This window comes from Alosa alosa, chromosome 21 (genome assembly GCF_017589495.1).
Source record: "Alosa alosa isolate M-15738 ecotype Scorff River chromosome 21, AALO_Geno_1.1, whole genome shotgun sequence".
Lineage (NCBI taxonomy): Eukaryota > Metazoa > Chordata > Actinopteri > Clupeiformes > Clupeidae > Alosa > Alosa alosa.
The window spans coordinates 24,244,245-24,271,296 of NC_063209.1; the positions used below are offsets into that span (position 1 = coordinate 24,244,245).

Consider the following 27,052-nt stretch of genomic DNA (forward strand, 5'->3'; position numbering starts at 1 on the left):
CACACACACACACACACACACACCGTCTCCATCTATTGTCTAGGAAGAATGAGCGAGCATCACCACCACCTTTGGCCAGTTCATGTCCTGCAGAGACAAAGTAAATCATCAGACTAGAAGGAAGGCAAAGCCTCTCACGCATCTGACTCTGTGTAAAGAAAAAGGAAATTGATGTCAAGCTCACCTGTGTTGTTGTGGCCATGTTGGAAACATGTATGTAATTGGAGGTCTCTGTGCATTTTTTTGTGCATCCACTTGATCTCAAACATGTCTCTGCTTTGGACTGCAAACATCGATTATCATGAGAAATCTCAAAAGACGGCCTTGACTCAGGTGGTTATAATGGAATTGTTACGGCAACTTATCATTGAAACCCCTAGAGCGGGGGCCATTCAGTTCGGTTTTAATTATTTATATTGCGACATTACCAAGACAAGCATTGTCTCAAGCCACTTTCACAGCCCCAGACGAAAGGCAACAGGAAAGGGAGGCCTTGGAAGGCAGCGGTCCACCACTACACGGTATTCCAAGGCTGAATTTTTTGCACCAATTTGCATCAATTTGTGCCACTGTGGTCTCAAAGGTAAATAGGATGAGCTGGAGGGGAAACGATTAGCCTGCTGTGATTTAAATACGGTATAGGCTGTACATGTGTGGCTACTTAAAAAGCACACAATTGATTAAAAAGGGCCCTTCAACCCACACGTGTACACACATACATGCACAATCACGAACACACACACACACACATATACATTCATGCACGATCACATACACACACACTCACGCAGAAACACAGTCTCACACACACATGCATGTACACTCACACACACACACACACACACACACTTTATCTCTATCTCACTCACACCCACACACACACACACACACAAATGCTTGCTCACTCACACATACACACACACCTGCACAGTCACATACACTCATAGACACATACACACACAAACACATGCCCACACACCACACATGTAATCCTCACACACACACACACACACATGTCCACTAATTGCAGCCTGAGTGCCCTGACTATGACCACCACCAGGGGGCAGAGTCGAGGGTCCTCCATCAGGCAGGGGTCACCCGTGCTTTCATTTAGCAGTGGCAGTGCCGGCACTCAGTATATGATTAGCCAGTCGTTTATCGGTTTGTTTGTCTCACATCGTCCTTTCGCGATGTGCGCTGTCTGGCGCCACGCACTGTCATCATTTATGCAGCATGTGATACTTACTGAATAGTAGTAATGGCTGGTCAGGAAATGTTGTTATTGGGAGCTGTCACTCATCTGCCAGTGTGGGCACCAAAAACTAATGGAGATCACTCACGGGTGCCCATCATTTGTGGGGTACGCAGAGCAGGGCAGTAGTTATCGTTGGCCGAGCCAACATAAACGGCTGGCCCGGGTGGACTTCAATTTAGAAGTTTACTCTTCCATTTATAAACTATTCATTCACTTGATAATGAGTCAGATTCATTATGCATGACTGCCTCCAAGGATCAATATCATTTAGAGTACAAAATGGAAATCCCATCCCAAGGCTTTTCTTTTTCTTGTGGCACGTAAAATAATGCACCTAATACCCACAAAGCCAACAGAAAAAGACGTTGTAAAACACAACGCATTATAGGGTTTTAATCATTCACTTTGAGGAATGTGTATTATTTTTTTGTCTCTGCAAGCGTTTTGTGTAAACAGAAAACGACCTGATAAAAAAGTGTTGATGAGGATTTTTCTCCTGGTTCATTTACCTACTGGCTGTCTCCTGTGACAAGTAAGCAGATGGCTCCTGCCATAATCCCATGTTGCCATTCACCTTTAGAGTGTGCAAATGGAACACCAGGGAGACGTGTGACTGTGTTCTCAGCCATCTCACTCCTCGCAAAGACCCAGAGGTGACGACCCTACTCCCCCTTACACGTTTCACTGGCGCAATGCTTGTCATTGGGATGCGTGATTAATTGTGCTTTGGTAGAAGGATGAGTTCAATAAAAGAACTGGATAATGGTTCCAGCGCAGACAATAAAGATTCCTGTAACCTAGCAGAACAGTGGAAATTACCTTTTTTTGGCTTTTAGACGTAGCTATGCTCATGTTCCGCCATGTATTTGCAGATCTGAAACTGGTGGTGGATGTTGACACCCAGAGAGTCTCTAAATCCTGCTCTCTCTCTCTCTCTCTCTCTCTCTGTTTCTGGTCAGTGCCCCAGAGCCTCTGTGTCTTTCTGATATCTGACCCATCATCTCTGAGAGTGGAGCCCAGTGGATCCTCTTGGATCACAGCATAACCTCTCCCAGCGAGGGGATGCTGAACCCAGAGGAATGTACTTCGTGAGCAGTGGCTCAGCAGTTGAGTCCCCTTCGAGGACCCACAGAAGATCTACAGTTCACCTCCATATTCCTTTCTTCTCACACTCCTTCTCTCTTTCTATTTGGTCCAGTGACATTTCTTCACCCACAAAGAGGTCTTTGCTGTCCTTTTCCTTTAAGGGCTTGTCCGGTTCTTTTCTTGGTTTTCTTGTCATTTATCACATTTGCTCTGGCGACGGTACGAAAGCAGCGCTGAGGTTCACCAGTGGTTCAGCAGTCTCACAGCTCCCTCAGCCAACGCTGCCTCGCCATCAGGGGGGTGGGGGGTGCTTAGAAGCTCAACGTCGGTGCAGATTTGGCTCCGGCGTGATGCCTTATCATCCCTGCTCCCTGGCTGGGCCGCGGCCGCCGCGAGCCAGCGTCTGTATCGGGGGCTCATCATCGGGTCTCGCTCAGCTCAGAACCGTCGCCAGAACGGGCTCGTTTGTCGGGCTCGATGTGTAATTAAGATGTGACAACATTAGATGATCACATGGAGTGGTCCATGACAGATCATTTGAGCGGAAATTTCAACTCTTTTACATCATAACAATCACAGTTACCACAGTGCATGATGATCTTTCAAGTGCGCATTTAACATGTATGTTTTTTTTGTTCTAACTGTGAAATGAGAATCATGTAATATCAACAAGCCCTTTAAAGATGTTGCATAAGCCCTAGGTCGATAATATAAGTCCTTTGAGCTGATCCTCTGAGAGAATATGTTGCTTTGTTCCTTGTGCCATTAGAAGTATTTTCAGTTGCAGAAACCCTAAGATGGACCTAACCATGACTTGTTTGTAATAATTTGCGTGTGTACAGTACATTTTTGGATGATTTCCTTGTATGTAGGCACACTCTGAGAAAGCGACTCTGATAGCACAGAGATGATAGTAGCACTCTAAGCCTTGTAACGATGGTTAATGATGCAAACAGTGGATTGTACAGGGATTACAATGAGCCAAGAGATGAAAAACAGATAGAGAGCTAACACCAGCTGGCTTGAAGACGGTCTTATTGCATCAGAGAGTAAGAATGATTAAAAGTTCCCACAAAAACTTATGCATGTCTTGCTAGTATTTCCTTTGAATGCGTGCGAGACTTTACCTCGGCCTGATTAGCAAGCACCGGAGGCCTCCAGGAAGGCTTGACGTGCTCGCGCGCACACACGCCCGCGGTCCTTCATCAGCGCAAGAGCCCATCATTCAAACTGACGGCGTGTTTAGCATGCATGGACCCTCGTCCTCCTCCTACAGCTGTCGCCCCCAGTGACAGACAGTTTGGGCGGCGTGATGGCTCCACCACTTCAGCTCGGCAGCGCTTTCAGACCAGACTCCCCACCGCTCACCTCCTCACCGCACCGTCATCAAATCACCTCCTTCGACAACTATTTACGGTCTCAGTTGCCACCTGCCTTCGGTCCGACTAACCCGCCTTAGTAATGAGGACCACTCTACATCATGCCACCATGTGGCTGTGAGTCTATTCAATCAGGTCATGATGACAGACGGACCACCTTTGACCGTATACAACCTGTATAACCAGCCAGCTGCATGGTCAAAGAAACAGCGGAACAGCAATTCAATAACAGCAGAACAGCTATTCACTTAGAAAGGATGTATTTACAGCCTCAGGACATGATGTTTAAAAAAGGTATTTTGAAAAAAAGTTTTAAAAAAATCAAAAGATACTTTACTAAGTATTTCCATTTAACAGAGAAAGACTGGTCTTCATTGCGATGTCTAACAAAAAGAAAAGAATTCAGGCATCTCTTCATTCTTAGCATAGCTTTTTTAGAGATGAGTGTGGCTTTCAGCAGTCTGGGGCGTGAGTGCAACTCTACTGCAGCACAGCAGTACAGCAGCTCCAGAGCTTGGGATTGCTATTTGCTCCGATGCTTGTCTGGTTGCGGATCCTTGATGGCTAACATTTTCCGATTCACAATAGCTTCCTCCCTATCTCTGTAAGAAAAATGAATCTGATGTGTCATCTTCTCAAATAAGCAGACTGAAAAGACGTGTGGTGATAAGTTAATTGCCGCCATTAGAAGCCAGTAGTCTTTGTTGCCATAATGCCACCACTGGTGCTTTGCGATAAAAACACCCATTTTGTCGACCTTGAGGTTCCATTTTGACAGCTGGCCATGGCTCATGCAAATCTTCCGCAACTTCATTCCATTATAATTAAAATCTATTTTATAAGTCAGAGGAAGGAATCAAATGAAAAAAGCTGCCACGGTGAGAAGAGGGGAGGACGAGATATGCTCAGTTTTGCATACTGAAAGAATTTTCTCCTCATTCACACATTCTTGTTGGTGACATTAGGGCCTGCTTGTTTGGACAGATATGGCATGCTGTTTTGTCACGAGAGGAAAGTTATTGTGTGAATGATTCTCAGGTGGCAATTACGATGGCTTGTGTATTTGTGGAAACAACCGCGGCCTTGGAAATGGTGTGCGTGGATCTAAATAGCCAATGAAGAGCAGTGCAATACGTTGGTGTTTTCGGACAATGTGTTTATTCAATAATCTTTCTTTTTTCCACTCTTCTCCCTTTCAACATAATCTCCACACAGTACCTGTCTGAAGCATCGCTTTTTCAAGATGAAGACCCCTCAGAACTCAATCATCTCTGAGTGTCCCATTAGGCCTACATGTTACCTCTGCCGTGCTAAAGCACATCAGACAGACACTAGGCTTTCAGCAGTGGGAGCCATGATTCTCTCAGCGTCACACAGCCTTTCTTTACGTAGATTTAAAAGGCGTTGTTTGGCATATAATATATAGTTGAGGGAACAAAGCACAGTGCACATGCCCTGTTCATGTGTTTGTTGAAAAAGGTTGCTGGTTCTCGTCTTATAACTTATACTATTGTGGCATCCAAACGCAAGCTTACCTGGTTCTTTTCAGCATGTTTAGATGTACACATCACAGACACAGTCATAGAGGTGGAAAAGTTTAAGTTCAGAAAGTCCTGCCATTACGTAATACACGTGATCTCAGTAATTAGCTTATTTACCTGGCTGAAGAGTTGTGCTAATTAGAAACATCTGGTTTAAAAGAACAGATATGTGGTAGGAATCACCTCTGTAACTCACAAACTCACGATACAACTCACACTCAATATAAAGACTTTATCTACAATAATAAATAGCCCTTATTTGCTGTTTGGCCATACGTAAGTGGTTGTCCTTTGCCTTTTCTCGGCTCCTTGTGTGTTGCGTAGCTGTGGAAAGTGCTGCCTGCCTGTCAGAGCCCACCTCCTACCTATTAGCTACCTAAATGGATGGAATATTGCTGTTCACCTTCGGAGGTGGCCAATTGTGTGGATCTAATTGGGAGATCAGTGCTGCTGCTATAAGTGTGTGTGTGTGTGTGTGTGTGTGTGTGTGTATGCGTGTGTGTGCATGTCTGTATGTGTGTGTGTGTGTGTATGCGTGTGTGTGCATGTCCGTATGTGTGTGTGTGTGTGTGTGTGTGTGTTGTTGCTGCTCCCACAGAGCCTAGCTGCGCCAGCACAGGTCAATAAATAAGCAGGTCCACTGTGGTCAGTAATGCCGTTGGTCCAGACGACTGTGACCGCGCCGGAGCATGCCGCCAGCCCTCGGGAGAGGGGGACGGACATTGGCAACCTGCCCAGGGCCTCGGCGACTGCTGAGGCAGCATTTTGTTGTGGAAGGTACAGGGGTTCCCAAGACTTTAAAGAATGACCTAGTGTACAAGAGAGCCAGCAAGGTTTCAGGTGTGTGTCAGGATTCATGCAGGATTCCAGGTCACAGATAGTTATTTATCAAATACCGTCATACAGTTGTAGGACACTGCTGGTGGTGGTGTGTGTGTGTGTGTGTGTGTGTTTCTCTTATTCATACGACTCCCTTTCTCTGGACCCACATTTGAAATGTCTTTCCGGGCTAAATTGCAACAGTGTTTCAGATCTCTACTGATTTGAGATCTTTATCCTTCCAGGCCGATCTCTTCCTTTTTTTTCACGTAGCTTAGCAACTCTGCACTCACCTACTCCAATAAATCCATAGAGGTGTTGAGGTGCACCGTCCTTCCCTCTCCAGCATACCCTGATGGGAGTTATCAGATCTTACAGTGGCATGCAGGAAAATCAGGGACAAAAAAGATGGCAATTCATAACTTGTTTTCTTTGCCACTGGTCCCTGACACTGACACAGGCAGACTGAACTGAGCTCTTTTATACCATGCGAGATTACACCAGGATCATGTCCTGCCCGAGGTAATGGACATTGACTAATCACAAAGCCCATATTTGTCAATGGCTTGTAGCCATGGGGGATTGGCAGGTGGGTGAATATATGAGCCACAGGCTTCACACAGCACACAATTACATAGCAGGGGCGTATTCACTCAGTCCTGGCAGGCTGTACACTTTTGTCACTGACGCGTGGGATGCAGGTGGTGTAGGTTCTGCAATTAATTTTTGAGGCCGACATATTTTATGTACTTCACAAAGAAACAAAAACAGTCAAACTACTCAAAAAGTTAGTAGAGTAGTTATTTTCAGCTCCAGTTAACTTATGAAATCTCTAAACAGGAACCATTGAAATCAGTAAATCTGTAACAAAGGAGTATTCATATTTTGCCTACTACCTGTGATGCATAAATATATGCAAAACTCCTGCCCCATGGGTCGGTTGCATAGTGTTAATTTCAGCTAAAGTGGTGCTGTCCATAAGGAAAGTGACTGTTGCTGAAGTGATTGTGAACAATGAACATAATGCATTTCCTTAAATGAGAGTAGCTTTGAGGGCTTGGAAATGACTTTGACCAGCATTCATCATATGAGTACAATTCACTTGAAACCTAATTCTGTGAATTGATTCCTCATCAAAACATTTTACAAGCAAGAACGCCTTTGCTTTTGGCTATCTCTGAAGTCTACATGAATATGTTTGATGTCTTTCAGAAAGATTGGAGAAGCGAATTGCAGCACGAAGTTAAAGTAGTTAAAAGTTTTTGCTTTGTCTTTTTTTTTTTGGAGGTGAGGGGTGGGTCTGCCTTTGATGTTAATGTGTTGGTGTGCACATGGCTAAAAGTACCTGCACTCCAAGAGTTATTCTGGTCTTGTTATTTTGACAAAGCCTTTGACAAAAAGTATATTTGAAGGCAATAGTGGGTTGCTATATTTGAAGGAGAATGCTGTTTGAAATGTTTGAATGTTTAAATCATGAAAACGATCAGTTGTGAGTGTAAAATGTTTTTTTTTTTTTTTATATATATAATTGCATATGGTTCAGAGCCATAAAAAAGAACATTGTTATATTGAAAGGGGCTGACTGTGAACATTGTAAGCTTTAAAGCTGTAATACAATTTGCTTTTAATCCATCTGGCTACAACCATTGGCAGCCTACTGCAATGTTTCAATTATAGTGTTTCATGTTAATATGAATCAAAGTGAACGGTCCCTTGGAAAGGTCTAGTTAACCCATTTGAAAGGTTAAACAACATATTTCAGACTGAATTACTCTGCTACACAGATGATGTCACAGGTGTACCCACATTACGCACAGCAAAAAGCACACACTGAAATAGCATTTAATTGCAACAGAGGGCATTGTTGTTTTTGTCATGGATGTCTTTACTGGTAAACAGTAGACCCAGGGGTCACTCTGATCAGTAGAAACGGGAGTCGGAAAAAACATTCAAGGATGGGAATGAGTCAGCTTAATCTCCCTCTTACAATTACTTACGAGGGCTGGAAAGGCTGGTTCAGTAATGAGGCTGAATCACATGCTTTTAATCATGGGCACACTGTTGAATCACCATCGAAAACCTCTGGACTGAACAAATGATTCAGTTGGTCCAAATACGTCAGTGGCACAGGGTGTCATGACCACTGTGGCACTACCACTGTTCTGATCCACTTTGGTTTGATCATCTCCTGTTGCCATATTTTCACTGTGCACGTGAGCCGGGGTAGCTGTGGCCTACTGGTTAGCGCTTCGGACTTGTAACCGGAGGGTTGCCGGTTTGAACCCCGACCAGTGAGCCGCGGCTGAAGTGCCCTTGAGCAAGGCACCTAACCCCTCACTGCTCCCCAAGTGCCGCTGTTGTTGCAGGCAGCTCACTGTGCCGGGATTCGTGTGTGCTTCACCTCACTGTGTGTTCACTGTGTGCTGAGTGTGTTTCACTAATTCACGGATTGGGATAAATGCAGAGACCAAATTTCCCACACGGGATCAAAAGAGTATATATACTATATATATACATATGAAGAGCTATGCAGCGCTGTAAATATGGTCATTATGAAAGCGTGTCCTTGAAATTGATTTTGTGTCCGTTATTGGAACAGTGTGATAATGATTGCTGGAATAACTCCATGTAGTTTGATGTGCACTTTTATAGATGGCAAAGGTATTAGTGTTATGACACTCATTCTCAAGGTTAAATTTCTTCTTTTTGTCCCGAAGTAAAAAAAAACGCAGATTTAGAGCGTGCAGATAATGATGATTAAGCTATCATTTGACATTTAATCATAGAATCCCGCCCTGCAGGCAAACACCATGGGGCGCCACAGGTACGGGGGAGTTTTGTCTGTGTCATTCCAGCACAGTTCATTAACTTTCATTTTTAATCTTATTCCCTCCAAACTGGATCATTAGGCCAGTGCATCTGGGCAAGTGATCAGCTAATCTGAGGGTGATTTATGTGGCAGGATAAGTGAAGACTTAGCCAAGGCTTAGGGGGAATTGATTACTGACATGGTTAATTGGCTAAACCCGACTGCTACATTGAGACAGGCTTATTGGAAATGTCAAATCAACTCTCATTTGCATGCTTGATGTATGGGGTCTACTTCGGCTTCTGCCAATGCAGCACAAAACTGACACAAGTGTGGTGGGAGGAGAGTCAGGGCTTTTCCACCTTCAAGCTCATCAGACTGTCGGACAGGCTTCACCTTTGTGACAGATGGGCTTAGAAGTTTCCTTTCCCATCATATGTATACCTGCAGTACAATATATAGCTCACACATCACCACAATACAGTTTAGTCCTTAGCTGACGCTTTTATCTAGAGCAAATGACAAATAACAATACAGCTTGCATATTTTCTTACTTACGTATTTGTTTATTTGTTGGTTTGTTTATTTATTTGGTTGCTTGCATATTTGTTTGTTTGCTTGCTTGCATATTTGTTTGTTTGATTGTTTATTTATTTGCTTGCTTGTTGCTGGTGTTAACGAGATTGGTTATTGCATGCATGTATTGCTTTGCTCTTAACTTAACTCTCACTTTTGAGTTTACGGAAAAAAATGTCACGTTCATAAGCTAGAGTATGTAAGAAAAATGTCTGTTCATCTTACACTAATGAGTGTTTTTTCATGCTCCTTTTGCCCACTGTGCTGCCGATCCACTCCCTGGTCAATATCCCATTGGCCTGTTGAGTCAGATGGAGGGTGTGGTGAGGGGCTGTGGGAGGGTTTGGCATCAGCCACAGAGAGAGAGAGAGAGAGAGAGAGAGAGCGACACACTGCGCTACAGAGTCAATAATCCTCAGGATTAAAGCAAGAACATAGAGCCAAAATTGTACTGTTCGTCTGTACAATCATGGTGGCTATTTAGGAGCCTCTCAGTGCCTGCAGATTGTCTCTCTGTAATCGATACGGCACTCAGAGAAATTTTTTCCTCGTGGTTTCCAAAAGCAAGATGGAGCAAGTCACAGTGAAGGCTGGCTTCCCCATAGAGAAAAAAGGCATTTTAAAAAGGCAATGAAGGTGGTGCTCATTGATGGTTGTAGTGCTAGTCTCAAGAGTGGAATTGATGTAGCACCCCATTTGGTTTGAACAGATTTGTTATGTTGCGTATTGTGTCAAAAAAGCTTTCAGCTGGACATGCTGTACCACCCTCTTAGAAAACTCATAACGCATAATGAGCTATACGTATGAATGTACAGTCATTTCACAACTATTAGCCTAGGTTTATACATTGATTTTGCAAAGTTTCTTCAGCTTTGAGGTTACTGTAATACACAGGGGTAGTTAATATGGTATTAATATGTTTTTTTTTTAACTTGCATAAAACACTGTCCTGCGGTTTATACACAAATGTGGCTAATACACAGGAAACTACTTTAATAACTAGTTTATTAGGGGAATGGATTATCTCAACAATAAATGTCTATAAATGATTTACTTCAGAATGTCCAGTAGCCTATTCATGAAAGAAGACTCGTTGCATGTGCATCACCAGTCTTCTGGTTTTGATGAGTTAATTTTCTGGTCTGGCTGCTGTCTCTGTGAAAGACTCATCTTTTTACTGTTTTGTTCAGTTATACACATAGGTGGATGTACATATAGCTAGATTAATCTCACTATTGACAAGCATCTGGTTAATGCATTGCATACCATCCACATACCGTAAGCCATGTGACAGTGATTGCACCTGAAATGAAGGGAAATCTTTATTACTGCAACTGTTTTGGTATAAGCTGCCAAAGGATCTTGTCACAGTGTGCATCTAGTGCAGTGTGCATGTCACATATGCACATCTTACAACCCAGACAAGGGCAGTTTTGTATTTAAATCACCAATAAGCAAGTCCCTATCTAGAGATAGGGAGATAGGGGCTTGCTTATTGGTGCATGGATGGATGCATGTTGGTATGACAACTCGTCCTAGCCAACCCGTCCTTTCCAAAAGACAACTTTAATCAGTCTCTGAGCTGCAAACAGGTGCCAGCTGAGTAAGTTTGTTTTTTTTAAAAAAGGAAGAGAATGTGTCCTGATAAATGGGATCTGAATCCTTCATCAATATGCTCCACGGAATTTAAGTGTAAAATAATGTAATGCATTATGTAGTTGGCCAGCCAACCTTCACAGAGGAAATTTTACCGCCATCCTAACCCGTCCCTCTCCTCCTTCAAATCCTGCCCAGACCCTGAAACACCTGAGTAGGAGATAAGAAGAAATGTAATTCTGTCATCTGTCATCATCTGATTATTGGTGTATGAGCATGAGACACACACCACCTCCACTGGGGTATTCACACGTCTGAAAAGTTCCCAGCATTTCTGTGATGTCTTGATTGCAACATATCACTCTCCATGCTTTTTCTTAACCCATTGAGCCATTCTGGCCAAGCATGGTAGAACACAAACATGTGAGGCAAAAAGAAGAAAGGGAGGAAATGTAGTCGTTGAATTCTACTCAGTCGTTCTGTTTTGGAGTATTGCTGTGTATGCTTTATGGGGAGGGGTATGTCTAAATATTTGCTCAGTCCAGAAAAAATAAGTTTGGGACTCCAGAGCAAAGGCACATAACTGGCATAAAACTGTTACCGCTTGGAATTATCTTGTACTTCCTTGTTTAAATCTGCCCATGAGCCATTGTCTGTTGCAATTAAATTCCAAGGCTGATTGACTGAGGTGCAGCTTGTGCGTAATTTTTACCAGTTATGTCTCTTGCATTTTGGGGCATATGTGTTTCTGTAAACCTTTCAGTTCTAAATTAAACACAAACTATTTTGCCCTAAGACATCCACTGGCTGAGCAAACATCTTTGAGATACTTTTCAAAGCAAGTATCTTTTGCAGTTTGAGAATTTGTTTAAAAGGAGAGACAAAGAAACTGAAAGATATAAATGGGCATTCATTCTCTTTGATCCCTTTATACAGTAGGTTGTTGTACATTGTTAGATTTCCTGCTTAAGCATGGCACAAAATGGCAGAAAATGAGATTCTTGTTTAACATTGGTCTAGTCTTTGAAACAAAAATCTGGTTCTAATCCTTATCTGCCTTTATAATGGTTACCTCATAGAACATTCAAATCTAACGACAGGAATCAGATTGCTCTACATGACAACTTGTTGGATTGGTGTGCCTCTTGAGCATGTAGAAATATTTATGCACATTGTCAGTTAGTCAGTTGATTAGTTAGTTAGTTAGTTAATCATTATGCCTGTCACTTAATTAGATAGTTAGTCAGTTGATTGATTAGTTAGTTAGTTCATTAATTAATGAATCAGTCAGTTAATTACATAGTCAGTCAGACAGTTAATTAGGTTGTCAGTCAGTCTGTAAATCAGTTGGGTAGTAAGGTAATAAGTTAGGAAGTTAATTAATTAATCAGTTAGCAGGTAATTAATTAATCAGTTAGCTTTTGAGTTTGTCCACCATGTGCCACCTGTTCTGTTGCCCCTCTCCTGTTGCTGCTGCTGATGTCCACCCCTCTGCCTACAGCCCTGCAGGAGGCCCTGTCTGCTGGGACGGACTGCCTGCTGGCGGGGGACTCCTGCTCCAGTGACGAGACGTGCAGCCCACGCCTGCGCACGCTACGCCAGTGTGTGGCCGGCAACGGCAGCATGAAGCTGGGCCCCGGCGCCCGCAGCCAGTGTGCCAACGCTGTGTCAGCGCTGCTCTCGAGCCCGCTGCATGGCTGCCAGTGCCGACGGGGCATGAAGAAGGAGAAGAACTGTTTGAGCATCTACTGGAGTCTCCATCAGTCGGGCATTCACGGTGATTTTTTTTATTTTTTTCGTTTTTAAAATAGCCTGGCTCTGCTTGCCTGTTGCAGGTCTGGAAAAATATGGAATTATGAATTTTAACTCTTGAAAAAACTCTTGCTCAAAGTAGTAAATACACAAAATCTGACAGTGTGCAAGAACGTCAATGATCAAGGGTCAGATCAATTGAAGAAAAGTCTGGAAAAGGCTTGGAATGTTAGGCTATGATTTTTACAGAGAATTTAATTCAGTCATCTTTTTCATAGAGCACATGCTTTAAGGACAAGGGGATGAATGCATATTTGAAGTGATTTACAGTCTGTGTGGAAGGTGGTTCTTAGGCTTTTCAGTTTCAGGAGATCCTATATAGATGCATCTCAATGCATGCTGATGTATAAGATCCAACAGAGCTTCACCTAGACTCAGGGAAGCTCCCAGTTGGCCAGCAGGGGAAGGATTTCATTTCCAGGTTTCAGTTCCATGGTTGTCACCGTTTTGTTCGACCGTAAATTAAACTGCAGCCCCAGCAATAGCCAGAGGTGTTTCTGCCTGCTTTATCTTTTAATGACAGCTGTTAGAATGGCATTCAGCTGCAACCTTAACCATAACTCTCTCTCTCTCTCTCTCTCTTTCTATTTCTCTCTCTCTCTCTTTCTCTCAGGACTCAACCTGGTGGAGAGCTATCCCTACGAGGCCGTGCAGAAGGGTTATGACTATGTGCGCCTGGCGTCCATCGCTGCAGGTATCTCGCCACACACCACCAAAAAACTATGAGGACTTAACTTTTTCCCCCTTTTTCTCTTAAAAAAAGCCCCTATATTTTGGTCAACCTTTAATTCTCAAGTTGACTCGGGGCTAGCCCCAAGGCGGAAAAGATTTCACTATTTATCCCGCAGGCTTGCATTGGCAAATGAAAGTATCGGCACATGTCTGAGCACAATTAAGCTCATTTAAAAGGATGTGTTTGTTTCTGGGCATCGGATCCTGCATTTAATTTGGAGGCTAAATTTAACGCAGTCCTCTCTGTGCTGGAGTGGAATGACTATAGGCCCTCTCCTGGGCCTGCTTGTTTGTTTGCCTTTGCAATTTCCTCCTCAGATTGTTGTTGGTCAAAATTATTCTCAGATTTTATTTACCCCCGTGCGTGATCTCCATGTTCGCATCAGGCGGCCAGAGAGGCTCCACAGAAATATCCTCTGCCCTCTCGGAAAATAGACCTGGAGAGGCGTGGGGAGATGTAATGCTTATTTTCATTTCCTCCTGCCTTTGAGTGTGTCCCCCTGATAGCTTTAATCAATAAATTGTGATTTGGAGGCATTTATTTCTCTTTTACCTATTTCTTTTTTGACGTTCTAACATAACATGCCCAAATATAATTTCTTGGCTAGCCTATGTTGATTTATTTACTGTAGCAATTTCAATTTGTTTTTTATTGTAAACAACCACCAGGCTCCTGATTCTGTAGGAGTATTCAGGTCATTGTAAATACAGACATTAAGGCATGAACAATTCTTAATACTTAAGTACAATATAGTGTTAACAGCTAATGTAGTTAAAGTATGAATGTAGAGTACTTCTTGGGTCCCACTGACTTTTTTATTATATGATATCCTTAGATGATTCCGTTCATGGGGGGCTATATCAGCTACACACACAGGCACGCACACATACACATATAAACACACACACGCATGCACACACATGCACAAACGGACGCACATACACACATACACACGCACACATAAACACACATACATATAAAGACACAGGAACGCACACACTCACACACATGCACACACAGGCACGTACAGATACAGATACACATAAACACGCACACACACACACACACGCACTCTCTCACACACACACACACACACACACACACACACACACACACACACACACACACACACACACACACACACACACACACATACAAACACACCCACACACACTATGCACACACAGAGAAGCACACACACACACACACACACACACACACACACACACACACACACACAGACAGATAAGCACACACACATAAACACACACACACCCACACCCCATTACCCCCACATACACACTCACAGGCGAACACATACACACACACACACACACAGAGAAGCACATATACACACAAAAACAAACCCACACTTTGCACACACTCATTTACATACACAAAAGTTGCAAGAGTAGGGGCTGGAGTAGGACATGGAGACAAATTGACAAGCATGATTTATTTTTGCGGAGAGAATGTGCAGGACTGGGCGGCGGTCATCTAGTTGTTGAAGCTGCTCAACTTAGAACGAGTCTAAACTACTTTATTTACAGTTTTATAAATAGAGAGACATCTGGTAAATCTGATGGGAGATGTGAGATCTGTGAGATGATTAATGAGAGCAGAAAGAAGAAACACAAATCTTTTTTTTTTCAGTTTTAGGATTTTTTCTTAAATCTTTTATAATTTGTGACATATTGGGTAATTTGAACATCTACGGCTGAAATGAAACCGTTTGTGTAGGGGGAAAGTATTAGCCTATTCAGTGGAGCTGTTAACAACTCACAGACATCTGATGCGGCCCTGACAACAGACTGTTTTTAATAAGACGTCAGAAGTAAAAAGGTTGGTGTTTGATGTTCAGCAATTTAAAAAGTTGTAGGCTACTTTAAAAACGTCCAATATTATCCAGTGGGTAAAAATGTCAGCTAGAAGGTAACTTGTAACTAAAGCTGTCCAATTTTAATGGAGTTTAGAGTACAATATTTCCATCTGAAATGTAATGGAGGGGAAGTAGAGTGGCCTGGATTGGAAATACTCAAGTAAAGTACCACATAATCGCAGGCTACATAAGTACAGCACTTGTGTAAATGTACTTAGTTACTGCAAGAAAATGTGTAGTCACCCGCCATTGATACACATGAGGAAGAGTTTATCAGCTGCTTAGACATTACATAATCACCTAAGGTCACGAAGTTTGAGGAATAGATCTGATATGCTGTTTAGCTGTTGCCAATTGTTACTCTGAAGCTTGTACTGTATATATAAATTAATTTCTAATGCCAATGAACATTTAAATTAAGTTATAATTTAGCTTCTAAAGGCTATTTAATCTTAAAGGCATTTAAAAACACTAACGCTTGACTGCCCATAATGAACATGCACTAAATGGAATCTTTTGAAGGATTAAACAGTGACCTGGGTATCAGTTTATCATCTATGTATTCATATTTATGCTTATAAAGGCATGTGTTTATTTAGGGCATAAGCACTTGCAAGAGAATCCTGTCCAAAGCATATACAAGCTGCTTGTGTATGCTTTGGTTCTTTGGTTGGCCAATCAAGCTAGCTTTTTTTCCACTTAGAATTATAAGGTTCTATCTTCATTCTGAGTATTTCTGAGATATTGAGCTTCAAAGTTTTAGAATTCCATAGAGTTATACTGATAAGCAGAACAAACCTCTTTCAATATAATGTCCAAAAATGCATACAGCTACAAGAAACACCCCACCTCACCTTCTTAAGGGAAAATTCCGGTATTTAGCACTTTGAGTCCCTTTTCTGGTTTGTTTTGGATGAACTAGAGTGGTGGACACCGAAACGATTCTGTCTCGACTTTTCTGACTCGTTTTGAATCGCCTTTGACTACTTCAGAGTGGCTGCCTACAGGCATGCACAAACATGTCCTAAAACAACCCTTAACATTCGTTTTCAAAACTGTGCAACTCACCGAGTGGTTAGTGGTGTTCGTTGATGTTCCAAAACAAGTAGAGTAGCGGAACACAGTTTCTGTCATGTTTTATTTGGCATTTTGTAAAATTGCTTAGAGCCCACATCATCAGGGTTTAGAAGCATGTTCTTTGTTGGCTGCTTTGTTGATATATTTTTTTGTTCAGCTATTGTTCTTTGTTGGGACATTCAAGCAACTGGCAGCACATGTTGTACCTTAATAGATCCCAGGTACAACATATAGTATGTTTGCAACTGGAGCCTGCTAATAGTGCATTGCTGTTTATCCTGCCTCAAGTTTTTTAGGTTTGATTTTTGATCAGCCAATGTACAGCAGGAAATCCACAATCTATAGCACAAAGGATTGGTTTGTTTGTTTACTGCATACTTAATACTGTATATTTACAACTTCATACTGGTTGATTATTGCATGCTTCAGTATTTTTTTGTATAGGTCATCTCATTACATGTTGCCTGAGTCTTCTCTCTTGCTCTGCTCCAACATTAACAACAGATTCCGAGGTCGGCATGGTGGCGGTGAACCGCTGCCTGGATGCGGCCAAGGCGTGCAACGTGGACGACGTGTGCCAGCGGCTGCGCACCGAGTACGTATCGGCCTGCATCAAGCCCTCGTCGCGCTCAGGCCTCTGCAACAAGCCCAAGTGCCACAAGGCGCTGCGGCGCTTCTTCGACCGCGTGCCCGCCGAGTACACGCACCGGCTGCTCTTCTGCCCGTGCAGCGACACGGCGTGCGCAGAGCGCCGCCGCCAGACCGTCGTGCCCAGCTGCTCCTACGAAGGCGAGGAGAGGCCCAACTGTCTGGCGCAGATGAGGGCCTGCAACGCCGATTATGTCTGCAGGTCAGTCTGCCCGTCCGTCCATCCTTGCCCGTGTTGGGGTTAGTCAGCTGGGCCACACCAGGTGGACAGTTGAAGTGCACTGTTCACGGAGTGTAAAAATAGCTTTAGAAGACTAGTCAGATTTTTTTGAACGTACGTGCAACTATTATGTCTGGTGTAATCAGTTCCATTGAATGTAGTAGAAGCTAATTGTTGAAGCATGCAATCGTGACCGGAACACTTCCGGTACGTGTCTGGTGTCTCTCCTGAGTCAGACAGCGGCTGAGTAGACGCAAAGGCCATCAAAACAAAAGGTGAAAGTAGGAGGGAAGTTTATGGGAACATTGATTATGCTAAACAAACATGGATCATTTAGTTAGTTTATTCACAAAAACAATGCAAGGTCAGTCGCATCAAGTTCAGCTCTATGCTAAATAATAACACATTTAAAGTGCAGATCAAACTGCTTGGCCTTGGCCCTCATCTTAGAGAGGGACTCATTTATCATTGTCTGAGCCTTACGCCCATGAAAGGAAAGAAAACAACGTTTTTTGGGGGGAAATGTTTTCTGTCACGACTGAAGGGCTTGTGTTGAATATGTGATGGCAGCAGCATGACTGTCACAGATTTCTCCGGTAGGCCTATAAGGTTTCGCAGCCCATTAGTTGCCCTACAGGTTTTGGTTGGCACCATTATTTGTACTCCCTGTCAGCCCAAGGGTCACACTAATGATATGAAGCCAAGGAATACGCCGGCATCTGCTTATTGACAGCTCACCTGAAACTCCTCCCAAAATATCACTGCGACGAACACTTTGACGACAGAATAATTGGGACCCTTGCAGGTTCTGTCTAATTTGAGTCATGAGTTCTGTCTCATATAACAGTCAAAGCTCTTATGCAATACATTGTTTGTACCTGTGTGTGAATTGTCTTGTTCGTTATCTTGATCGCTCTCTTCCATTGTTAGACCCCCCCACCCCCCTACCCCATCACGGTTTCTGCACATCTCTGGCCCATGCCAAGTGCCCACGGCATACCTGTCCACATTTAGCTTTCCAAAAACGGGAGATTTTTTTTCGGGGCAGTGTTTATACCGGATCTGTGTTTGCATATTTAATACGTTTAATACACGTGTTTTAACACTGCATTTCGGTCGTTGCTTTTACCTTACCATTACCTTACACATGCCAGTTGCTGTATGTATCCACCAGCTGCCTGCCTGTAGCCTACTTCCAAAACTCCAAAGCTGCTTGCTGTCAGATTTGGTTCCGAGGGAACAAGTTCAGTGTATCAACAACACTCAATAACAGTTTATGTGATGTGTTAATCAATTAAATTCCCAACAATTTCACAACAGCTAGTTCTGGAGTAGGCCATTCAACTAGCCCGCTTGCTTACGACGAGACTCAGGCTGCGCAGTTGGCACCCGCTTCCTTATTTGGGTTTTGAGTTGCCAGGTTTTAGCCTATGACAAAACGGTTGAAATTGAAAATAAGTGATCGTGTATGTGTAGGGTGTATTTCATTCACAATCTGGCAACCTGAATGGATCAATGATTTTAAAATGAAGTTTGATGGCCATGCAAATTACGGGAGTTTTCTGGGAGAAATAACAAAACGGGAGGGTGCTGGGAGATGACCTTGAAATACGGGAAAAACCCGGGAAAAAACGGGAGTGTTGACAGGTATGGCCCACGGTAACCTGGGTTTGAGCCGGGTCATTTCTCTCTCTCTCTCTCTCTCTCTCTCTCTCTCTCTCTCTCAGTCTGTTCACTGTCCTATAAAACTAAAGAGATATATGGCCGTTTGGGCCTCCACTGTCGACTTCAAGGTAGCGCTGCCTGGAAAGTGCCAGGGTTAGGGTTAGGGTCAGGGTTAGGGTCAGAGTTAGGGTTAGGGCTAGGGTCAGAGTTAGGCAAGGTAGCGTTGCCTGTAAGTCTTATACTTGAATAATAAAAATCCCTGGTCCTTGCCTTGACCCAGTATGAGCAGTGTGTCTCTCTGTCCATCTCCCCCCACAGGTCCCGCTTGGCCCAGTTCCAGTACGACTGCCAGCCGGACGAGCAGTCCGCCAGCGGCTGCAAGCAGGGGAGTCACGCGGCCTGTCTCATCGCCTACACCGGACTGATCGGTGGGTGCAGAGAGGAGCGGAGACAGAGCAGAGAACAGATGTGGTGCTGTAAGGTGCTCTGGAATCAGAAATGGGAAGAGGGAGGAGAGAAGTGCAGAGAGAGAGAGAGAGAGAGGGAGAGAAGAGAAGTGTAAAGAGAGAGAGAGAGAGAGAGAGAGAGAGAGAGAGGGAGGGAGAGAAGAGAAGTGTAAAGAGAGAGAGAGAGGGAGGAAGAGAGAGAGAAGAGAAGTGTAAAGAGAGAGAGAGAGAGAGAAGAAAAGTGCAAAGAGGGAGAGAGAGAGAGATGAAATGAAGAAAATGAGCTGGGATTGAAAAGGAGGGGATATGGAGTTTGTGTGTTCGCGCGCGTGTGTGTGTGTGTGTGTGTGTGTGTGTGTGTGTGTGTGTGTGTGTGTGTGTGTGTGTGTGTGTGTGTGTGTGTGTGTGTGTGTATGTGTGTGTGTGTGTGTGTAGCATGTATTTGTCTTGTCTCAGAGTTGAAAAAAGTCTAAAATGGAGTCTGGGTATGTGGGTATTGAAAAACAAAGGATATGTTTTTCCTGCTTGTAAAATGTCTTTGATGCCTGCAGTGCTGAAATGCTCTAAGTTTTATACCCAGCTTCTATAAATGACCCCTTTCTCTCTCTTATGCTCACTACAATCGCACCAGGAATGCAAAATGTTCTTCCAAGGTGTCCACACCAAAGTGTCGCCCTCAGCTCAAACAAATATAGCTGTTTGCCTTCTGAGAGGATGCTACTTTCAAACCAATTTCTCAAACTGGGGGAAGAGGAGGACACAGGAGGCTAAAACTTGACAATGTTGAAATAGATGTTTCAAATAGAAGCATCATTCCTCTGTCTGAAAGCCTTAGGCTCATTGCATGAATTGAATGCCACGTTGCATCAGGGGGACCTCTGTGCTGTATGTTTGTATTATGGAGATGTATGACTGTAAAAATTATCCTCCATATTTCTCTCTTCACATTTTAAACAACGGGGGGGTGGGGGGGTGGACATCTGCGAAATCTTCACTAGCCCATTCAAACCACAAGCCACAGTCACAAAATTACGGGATATTTGTCAGCCAAACGTTATTACATATTTTCATTACCTTCTGTTTATTTCCCAAACAATATACCACCACACTCTTCCCTCACCATGTCTACAGGGATTAACCATGAAGGCTTCATAAATTTCTATTTCAGTGCCCGGACAGTGCATGGTTGGGTGAATGCTTGGAGGAAGGTGTTATATCGTTGTCTTCATGCCTCATTTACCTCAACTTTGACAGGGAGCCCGGTGACGCCCAACTACGTGGACAACTCCACGTCCAGTGTGGCCCCATGGTGCACCTGTGCGTCCAGCGGAAACCAGAAGGAGGAGTGCGCACGCTTCCTAGGCTTTTTCACCAACAACATCTGCCTGAGTAAGCATACATGGCTTTTTCTCATTAGCAGCAGTAGGACAGAATGCTAAAGTCTCTGTCTGTGTTTGATAGAAAATGTACCCACAGGGGTTGATGAAAATGTCACATTAGGCAACGTTGTTCTTTTTTTTTAGATATATTTGTAAGACTGATTTGTTATTGTTTGCTTGTGATCAGACAGATGTTTTTTGTTTATTTGTCTTTGTGTTTGCTTCAAAGCTATGTGCATTTAGTTGTTGCTGCACATATAAATAGAAAATCTACATATTGTTGGGGGATTTGTTTTTGTTCTGTTTGTTCGTTTTTTTCTGTCTGGAAGGACTGGGCTCTTTGGTCTCGCCAGTACCACTGATCGAGAGTTTCCGCTCAGGCGACGAGAAACGCTATCATGTGAAAAATGTGCTTCATCCACACATAACAGTGGCTCTTGCCAGCAAAAGATTGCTTTTGTAATCGTTTCAGAATAACCTTGGTGATTCTGCCTACATTAAACCTCAAGAGTAGTCACCGTAACTTGGTGTTTGTTTAATGAGCTGCTTGGCTGGAAAGTACCTATTTACTTTTACTTTAAGCTCTCAGGGGGAAAGTGATGGGTTTTTCTGTTTTAACACTCACATTTGCATTGACGGAAATGAGCTATAGCAGAGACAAGAGTAGCTGTACTGGGAGGCTGGGATTAAAAACTGCATACATTTCATTGCTTATGTGGATCTCTCTAAGACACAGGGCACAGCCGGCATATCCATGGCTATCCATGGATAACAAGGTGCTTTGGGGAGGCTGGGGTTTTTGAAGTGAGCTTACACACTGGCAGAACTTTGGGTATGAATCAGATGCTAACAACAGAACTTTGGGTCAGAATCAGATGCTAACAACAGAACTTTGGGTATGAATCAGATGCTAACAACAGAACTTTGGGTCAGAATCAGATGCTAACAACAGAACTTTGGGTCAGAATCAGATGCTAACAACAGAACTTTGGGTCAGAATCAGATGCTAACAACAGAATCTGGGTCTGTTCTGTTTCCCTTTTCTCTCTTTCACTCTCAATTTCAGCTTTAATGTAGATTTTAGTTTAGAGAATAACAGTAGTGGGTCTGCTTATTCCTCTGAACAGAGAGAATAACAGTAGTGGGTCTGCTTATTCCTCTGAACAGAGAGAATAACAGTAGTGGGTCTGCTTATTCCTCTGAACAGAGAGAATAACAGTAGTGGGTCTGCTTATTCCTCTGCATGCGTGCAAATAGAATTACCCACTCGGTAACATGATGGACTCAGCAGACGTTCACATGTGCTTCACAGCTTACCGCAATGTATTTATCGAAAAGGCAGCAGTTTCTTTTATCACTTGTTTTCTCTCTGCTTTCCATGTAGAGAAGAGTTCTAAGCTGAAGTGCAGAGACTTTTATGAAGAAATTGTCTGTCACGATCGCCAACAGATGGCAGATGGAGTGTGGTGCTTCAGGTTCACCTAGACCTTGCGTTCAACTTCACCTTTGCATCTGTGTGCGTCGGTAGACAGGGGGATGAGTGTGGCGAAGGGTGGGTAGTGGGTAGGTAGATGTGTTGCTGAGTGTGTGTGTGTGTGTGTGTGTGTGTGTGTGTGTGTGTGTGTGAGAGAGAGAGAGAGAGCATGTACGTGGAAAGGTGTAGGGGCGGCAGCTTGGCAATTCAAAAGCTCTCCGCTGCCTCAGATTTATGGCTCTCCATCCGAGCTCCAATCTTCTGGATGGCCTTTCTATGTGATGAATAATGAATCATCCTTATTATTGACTTTTGTCACAGTGTTTTACTCCGACATGTTTGAACAGGCAGCTCCCCCCATCCCTCCCTCCCTCCCTCCCTCCCTCTTTCTATCTCTCTCTCCTCCCTCTCTCTCTCTTTCTCTCTCTCGTGCCCTCTCTCTGTCTGTCTCTCAAATTCAAATTCAAATGTGCTTTATTGGCATGACTCAGAAAATAGTGTTGCCAAAGCAGTAACATGACAATACAAACATATACAATATTTGTTTTAAGGGGGGTCAAAGAAAGGAAACTTATCTAAACTAAAAGAAAGAAAACTTATATTTAAAAAAAAAATAGTAACTAAATCCATGTTTAACGAAAACTTAAACATGTATTCTTAAATCTAAATTCTCCTCCCTCTCTCTGTCTCTCTGTCTCCCATGCCTGCTGAGAAAGACAGAGAGAGAGAGAGAGAGAGAGAGAGAGAGAGAGAGAGGGTATTAGCTGTCCGAGACCTTGGGCAGCCAGCTCATCTGGACGCTCGGTAACAAAGGAGGGACTGAGTGAGTCTGAGACGCGTGTTTGGCTGTGGCGACTTGTCGGCGGGTTAATGAGAGCGCATGGAGCGACAGGTGCAGGCTCTGGGAGGTGGGGGGTGGGGTGGGATGGGGATGCTGAGGGGAATACTGAGTTGCTGTGCCAACACGTCTGCCTCTCGATACCACCTCAGAAGTCTCTCGTTGTGATTTCTAACAAGCAAGGCGTCTGAGGAATCCACAAGACAGAGAGATAGAGGGAAGAGAGATAGAGAAAGAGAGAGAGAGAGAGAGAGAGAGGGACAGAGAGACAGAGGGGGAAAGCAAGATTAGGAGAGGAGAGGGGAAATATATATATATATTATTTTAGATGGAGGAAAAAAGATGGGGACAGAGGAAATATATATATATATATATATATATATATATATATATATATATATATATATATATATATATATTATTTATGAGAGAGAGAGAGAGAGAGAGAGATAGAGAGATATATATATATATATATATCCATTAGGCTGGGGGCCAACAGGGGACAGCTCTGGAACAGGAACAGCAGTGTTTGTGCCAAATAAAGTCGTGAGTCCAAAGACCCTTCTCACAAGAACACCATGCCCTGACCCAACACGCTTTATTCTCCTCCCTCCTCTCCCACTAACAGGTAATGCTCTTCACACTTTCGAGAATGGCATGGACCCGACGCCAACCCCGAGTCAGCCAGGACAGCCCAGCCACGTCACCAGCTGGTCAGACTATGGCACCACTCCGGCATTTGTTTCCATGGAAACCGAAGAGAATTTAATGAGTCCACTGATACCCACACAGGTATGATGTGTGTGTGTGTGTGTGTGGGGGGGGTGAATGTGAATAGTGTAGGAATATTCAATCTAATGATGAACATCTTGATGGCAGGTAGACCTTATTGTGTCCTGGGGCCTTGATCTTGGCCACACATTTCTGATTGAAATATGGCTTTGTGTGTGTTTGTGTTTTTTTTTCATCCTTCATGATAGTGCCTGCTCTAATAACCCTAAACTTTGGCCCTTTAGTGTATGAATTATACAGCTTTGGAAAAAAAATTAAGAGACCACTGCACATCTTTCTCATCCTACAGTTGCTGAGTGACGTTCGAATGAGTTGACTGACATTCAATATTAAGAGACCACTGCAATTTTGAATATGACCGTCAACTCATTTGAATGTCACTCAGCAACCGTATGATGACATCAGAAAGATGTGGAGTGGTCTCTTATTTTTTTCCCAGAGCTGATTCTTTCATACACATGACAAAAGCCATTCTCTCTCCACCCCCCTCTACTCCATTTAAACTCTATTCTTGCAGAGCACTGTGTACATAAAACTTCTTTGTGTTTGTTTGTGTGTGTTTTTTCCCCCCTCTCCCCAGGCCACCCTGAATGACAGGCTCTGGGGTGACACCACAGGTCCCTCCAGCACCCAGCCCAAGTCTGCCAGCCCCCTGCCCCCTGCCCTCTCCCCACCCCTCCCCCCCTGGAGTCTCCTCCTCCTCCTACTGCTCTTCTGCTACGATCAGTGAAGGATATCATGGACGCCTGATACATTTACACACACACAGCGGGCTGGGCTCTGTACAACAAACAAACAAACAAACAAACAAACAAACATAAAACAACTGAAAGGACCTTCTGTAGAGGACTGGCCACAGGGGCACAGGCAAAGTCATTGTGTTACATTTTTGTTCCTGTGGACCAGCTGATCTCGAACCTCACTGAAGAGTTTCGGACATTGACGTCGTGGCAAACGGGCACTTTTTATAAAGGACGATGTATAGTTAAATTGAGATGTGAACATGGATGAGGAGGCCATTTGCATCACGGTGTATATATGTACAGTACAATGCTGTCATGTAGCCATGAGAAACGTTTAATGTATGTGAATATTCCCTGGTTTCAGAGTCATCCGAATTCATCATTGTGTCCACTGCAAAGGAAACTGCCTTTAGAAGCATGGAAACGGAATAGGTTTCTATTAAGGCCTGTATAACTAGACAGACAGAGGTACAAAAATCAATGGAAGATGGCCAGGCCGTGCTGATACCCTCTGCCTAAGGCTTCTCATGCATCACTTAAACTGCTTGGAAAAGGACCCCTGAGGAAATGGAGATTTAATATCATTCAGTTCAGCTTGACTGAGGAGGAGGAGGATGAGCAGGGGGAGTGGGTTATTTTGGATCAATAGCAAATGGTGAAGTCGTTGAGTCGGAGGTGAACAAAATGGCTCTCCAAAACTCATTTCAGAGAGGCGAACACGTGCCAACGTTGTGATCATTCCAAGTGCACCTCTGGAGAGCTGGGAATACCACATGCTATCTATGTTCCAGGGACCAGGATGGGGTTTGGGTCTGGACCATTGACTTCACCTTTCAAAAGCTAACGTCTGGTGTGCTCATTCTCTCCAAAAAGACATCTCGCATCCAAAGGACATTGACCAAGCAGAAGCGTTCTTGGTTCTCCTTCAATCAACTCTTTCTCAGTCGCCAACTTTGTCATTTGCCAACTGTGGGATTGGTATAAGTGGCCGTGATGGGCGGTGGTTTGACATGGCGTCCAGGGCTGTCGGCGAGGCACCGCGCCGGCCGGGGCCTAACAGGGATGCTCTGTTCTTGTTTGTGATGTGATGTTGCATCCACTGATAGGATGGCTGTGGGTTCTTATTTTGCTCAATTCATTTCGATCACTGCCAATAAAAGCTGTTGGTTCATTTAGTGCTCACTTTTTGCATCAGCCAAGAAAAAAAATGCTGTGCATGGATGGATTGATGTAATCAGAGAACAGAACGATCCTGGTGAAAGCGTGCAGTGTCTCTGTCAAAAACAACAGAGCTTTAGCCAGTCGTTGAAGATAATTGCAGACAGCAAGAGTAATGGCAATTTTGGCTCCAAGGTCAGTATAAACAGTTTACCGCTGGATAAATCAAACAGAGGTTAAGAAATGGCAAGAGTTCTTTGGATCACACTAGTTGGAAAACATAACTGGCATGACCACAATTTATATCTGCACTCCAGAATGAAAAATCATGTTTATAAAGATCTGCTTCACAGGACTTAAATGAGCTGCAGATAGTTTAATCCCTACAAACGTCATAGCACATCAATCATATTACGACTAGCTCCTGGGAAAAAAAGATTGATCTAAGTGTCTCAAATTAGCCATTGCCACGGTATAATTTCGGTGCAGTTTCTCCATAGAAGTTCAACAATACTATAAAACGTAATCAATCATATGCACACAGTCAGTCCAAGTCTCTATTTCAAAACACACTCAGTACTAATGTTGAATGTAATATCATTTTTTGGAAAGAGCTGGAAGTATTGAATACAATGAATGTAACACCTTCTATACTTATTCTCCTGCCAGGCAACAAAGTGTTGTAGTTTTTCAGCCCACGAACATGCCACAGTTTCACCCAAAGCATTTGGCCTCCGTGTTTTGTTGTGCTGCTGTGTTATTGCCACAACCCTGTCTAAACAATAGCATCCAGTAAACAGAAAGCACTATACTCTTATGCGGAACTTAGGTCTTGAGAATAATATTAACTTTGACATTTAATGGCGATAAAACAGACTTTCACAGGTCGGAAATGCATGGTTGTCATTATGTTTTTATTCTGTATTTTTTTTTTAAGTTTTGGCTTTACCTTTGTAAAACAAAGTATTTATGTTACACTCAAGAATTCCATTTCCTGAAAAGGGCAGGCTGCAGATAAGCCGCCTGTGTAAATAAAGGTGGCACGACCGCCGGTATAAAAGTGGTGATCTAGTGCAGTAAGTGCACTTCATTTAAATGATATCCCAGAGCGAATTCCATTTTCCTCC

General features: G+C 43.4%; 1 protein-coding gene across 1 annotated transcript in view; it reads left to right on the top strand.

Moving 5' to 3' along the window:
* The window catches only part of gfra4b (GDNF family receptor alpha 4b), a 35,836-nt gene extending 9,042 nt beyond the window's left edge, over positions 1 to 26,794 (top strand). Inside the window, exons 2-8 of the mRNA XM_048230639.1 lie at positions 12,563 to 12,838; positions 13,487 to 13,567; positions 17,067 to 17,412; positions 19,414 to 19,523; positions 20,796 to 20,930; positions 23,861 to 24,024; positions 24,605 to 26,794. Coding sequence (XP_048086596.1) covers positions 12,563 to 12,838; positions 13,487 to 13,567; positions 17,067 to 17,412; positions 19,414 to 19,523; positions 20,796 to 20,930; positions 23,861 to 24,024; positions 24,605 to 24,754 — 1,262 coding nt within the window. The 3' untranslated portion in view covers positions 24,755 to 26,794. The remainder of the gene's footprint in view (positions 1 to 12,562; positions 12,839 to 13,486; positions 13,568 to 17,066; positions 17,413 to 19,413; positions 19,524 to 20,795; positions 20,931 to 23,860; positions 24,025 to 24,604) is intronic.
* The last annotated feature ends 258 nt before the right edge of the window (positions 26,795 to 27,052 follow it).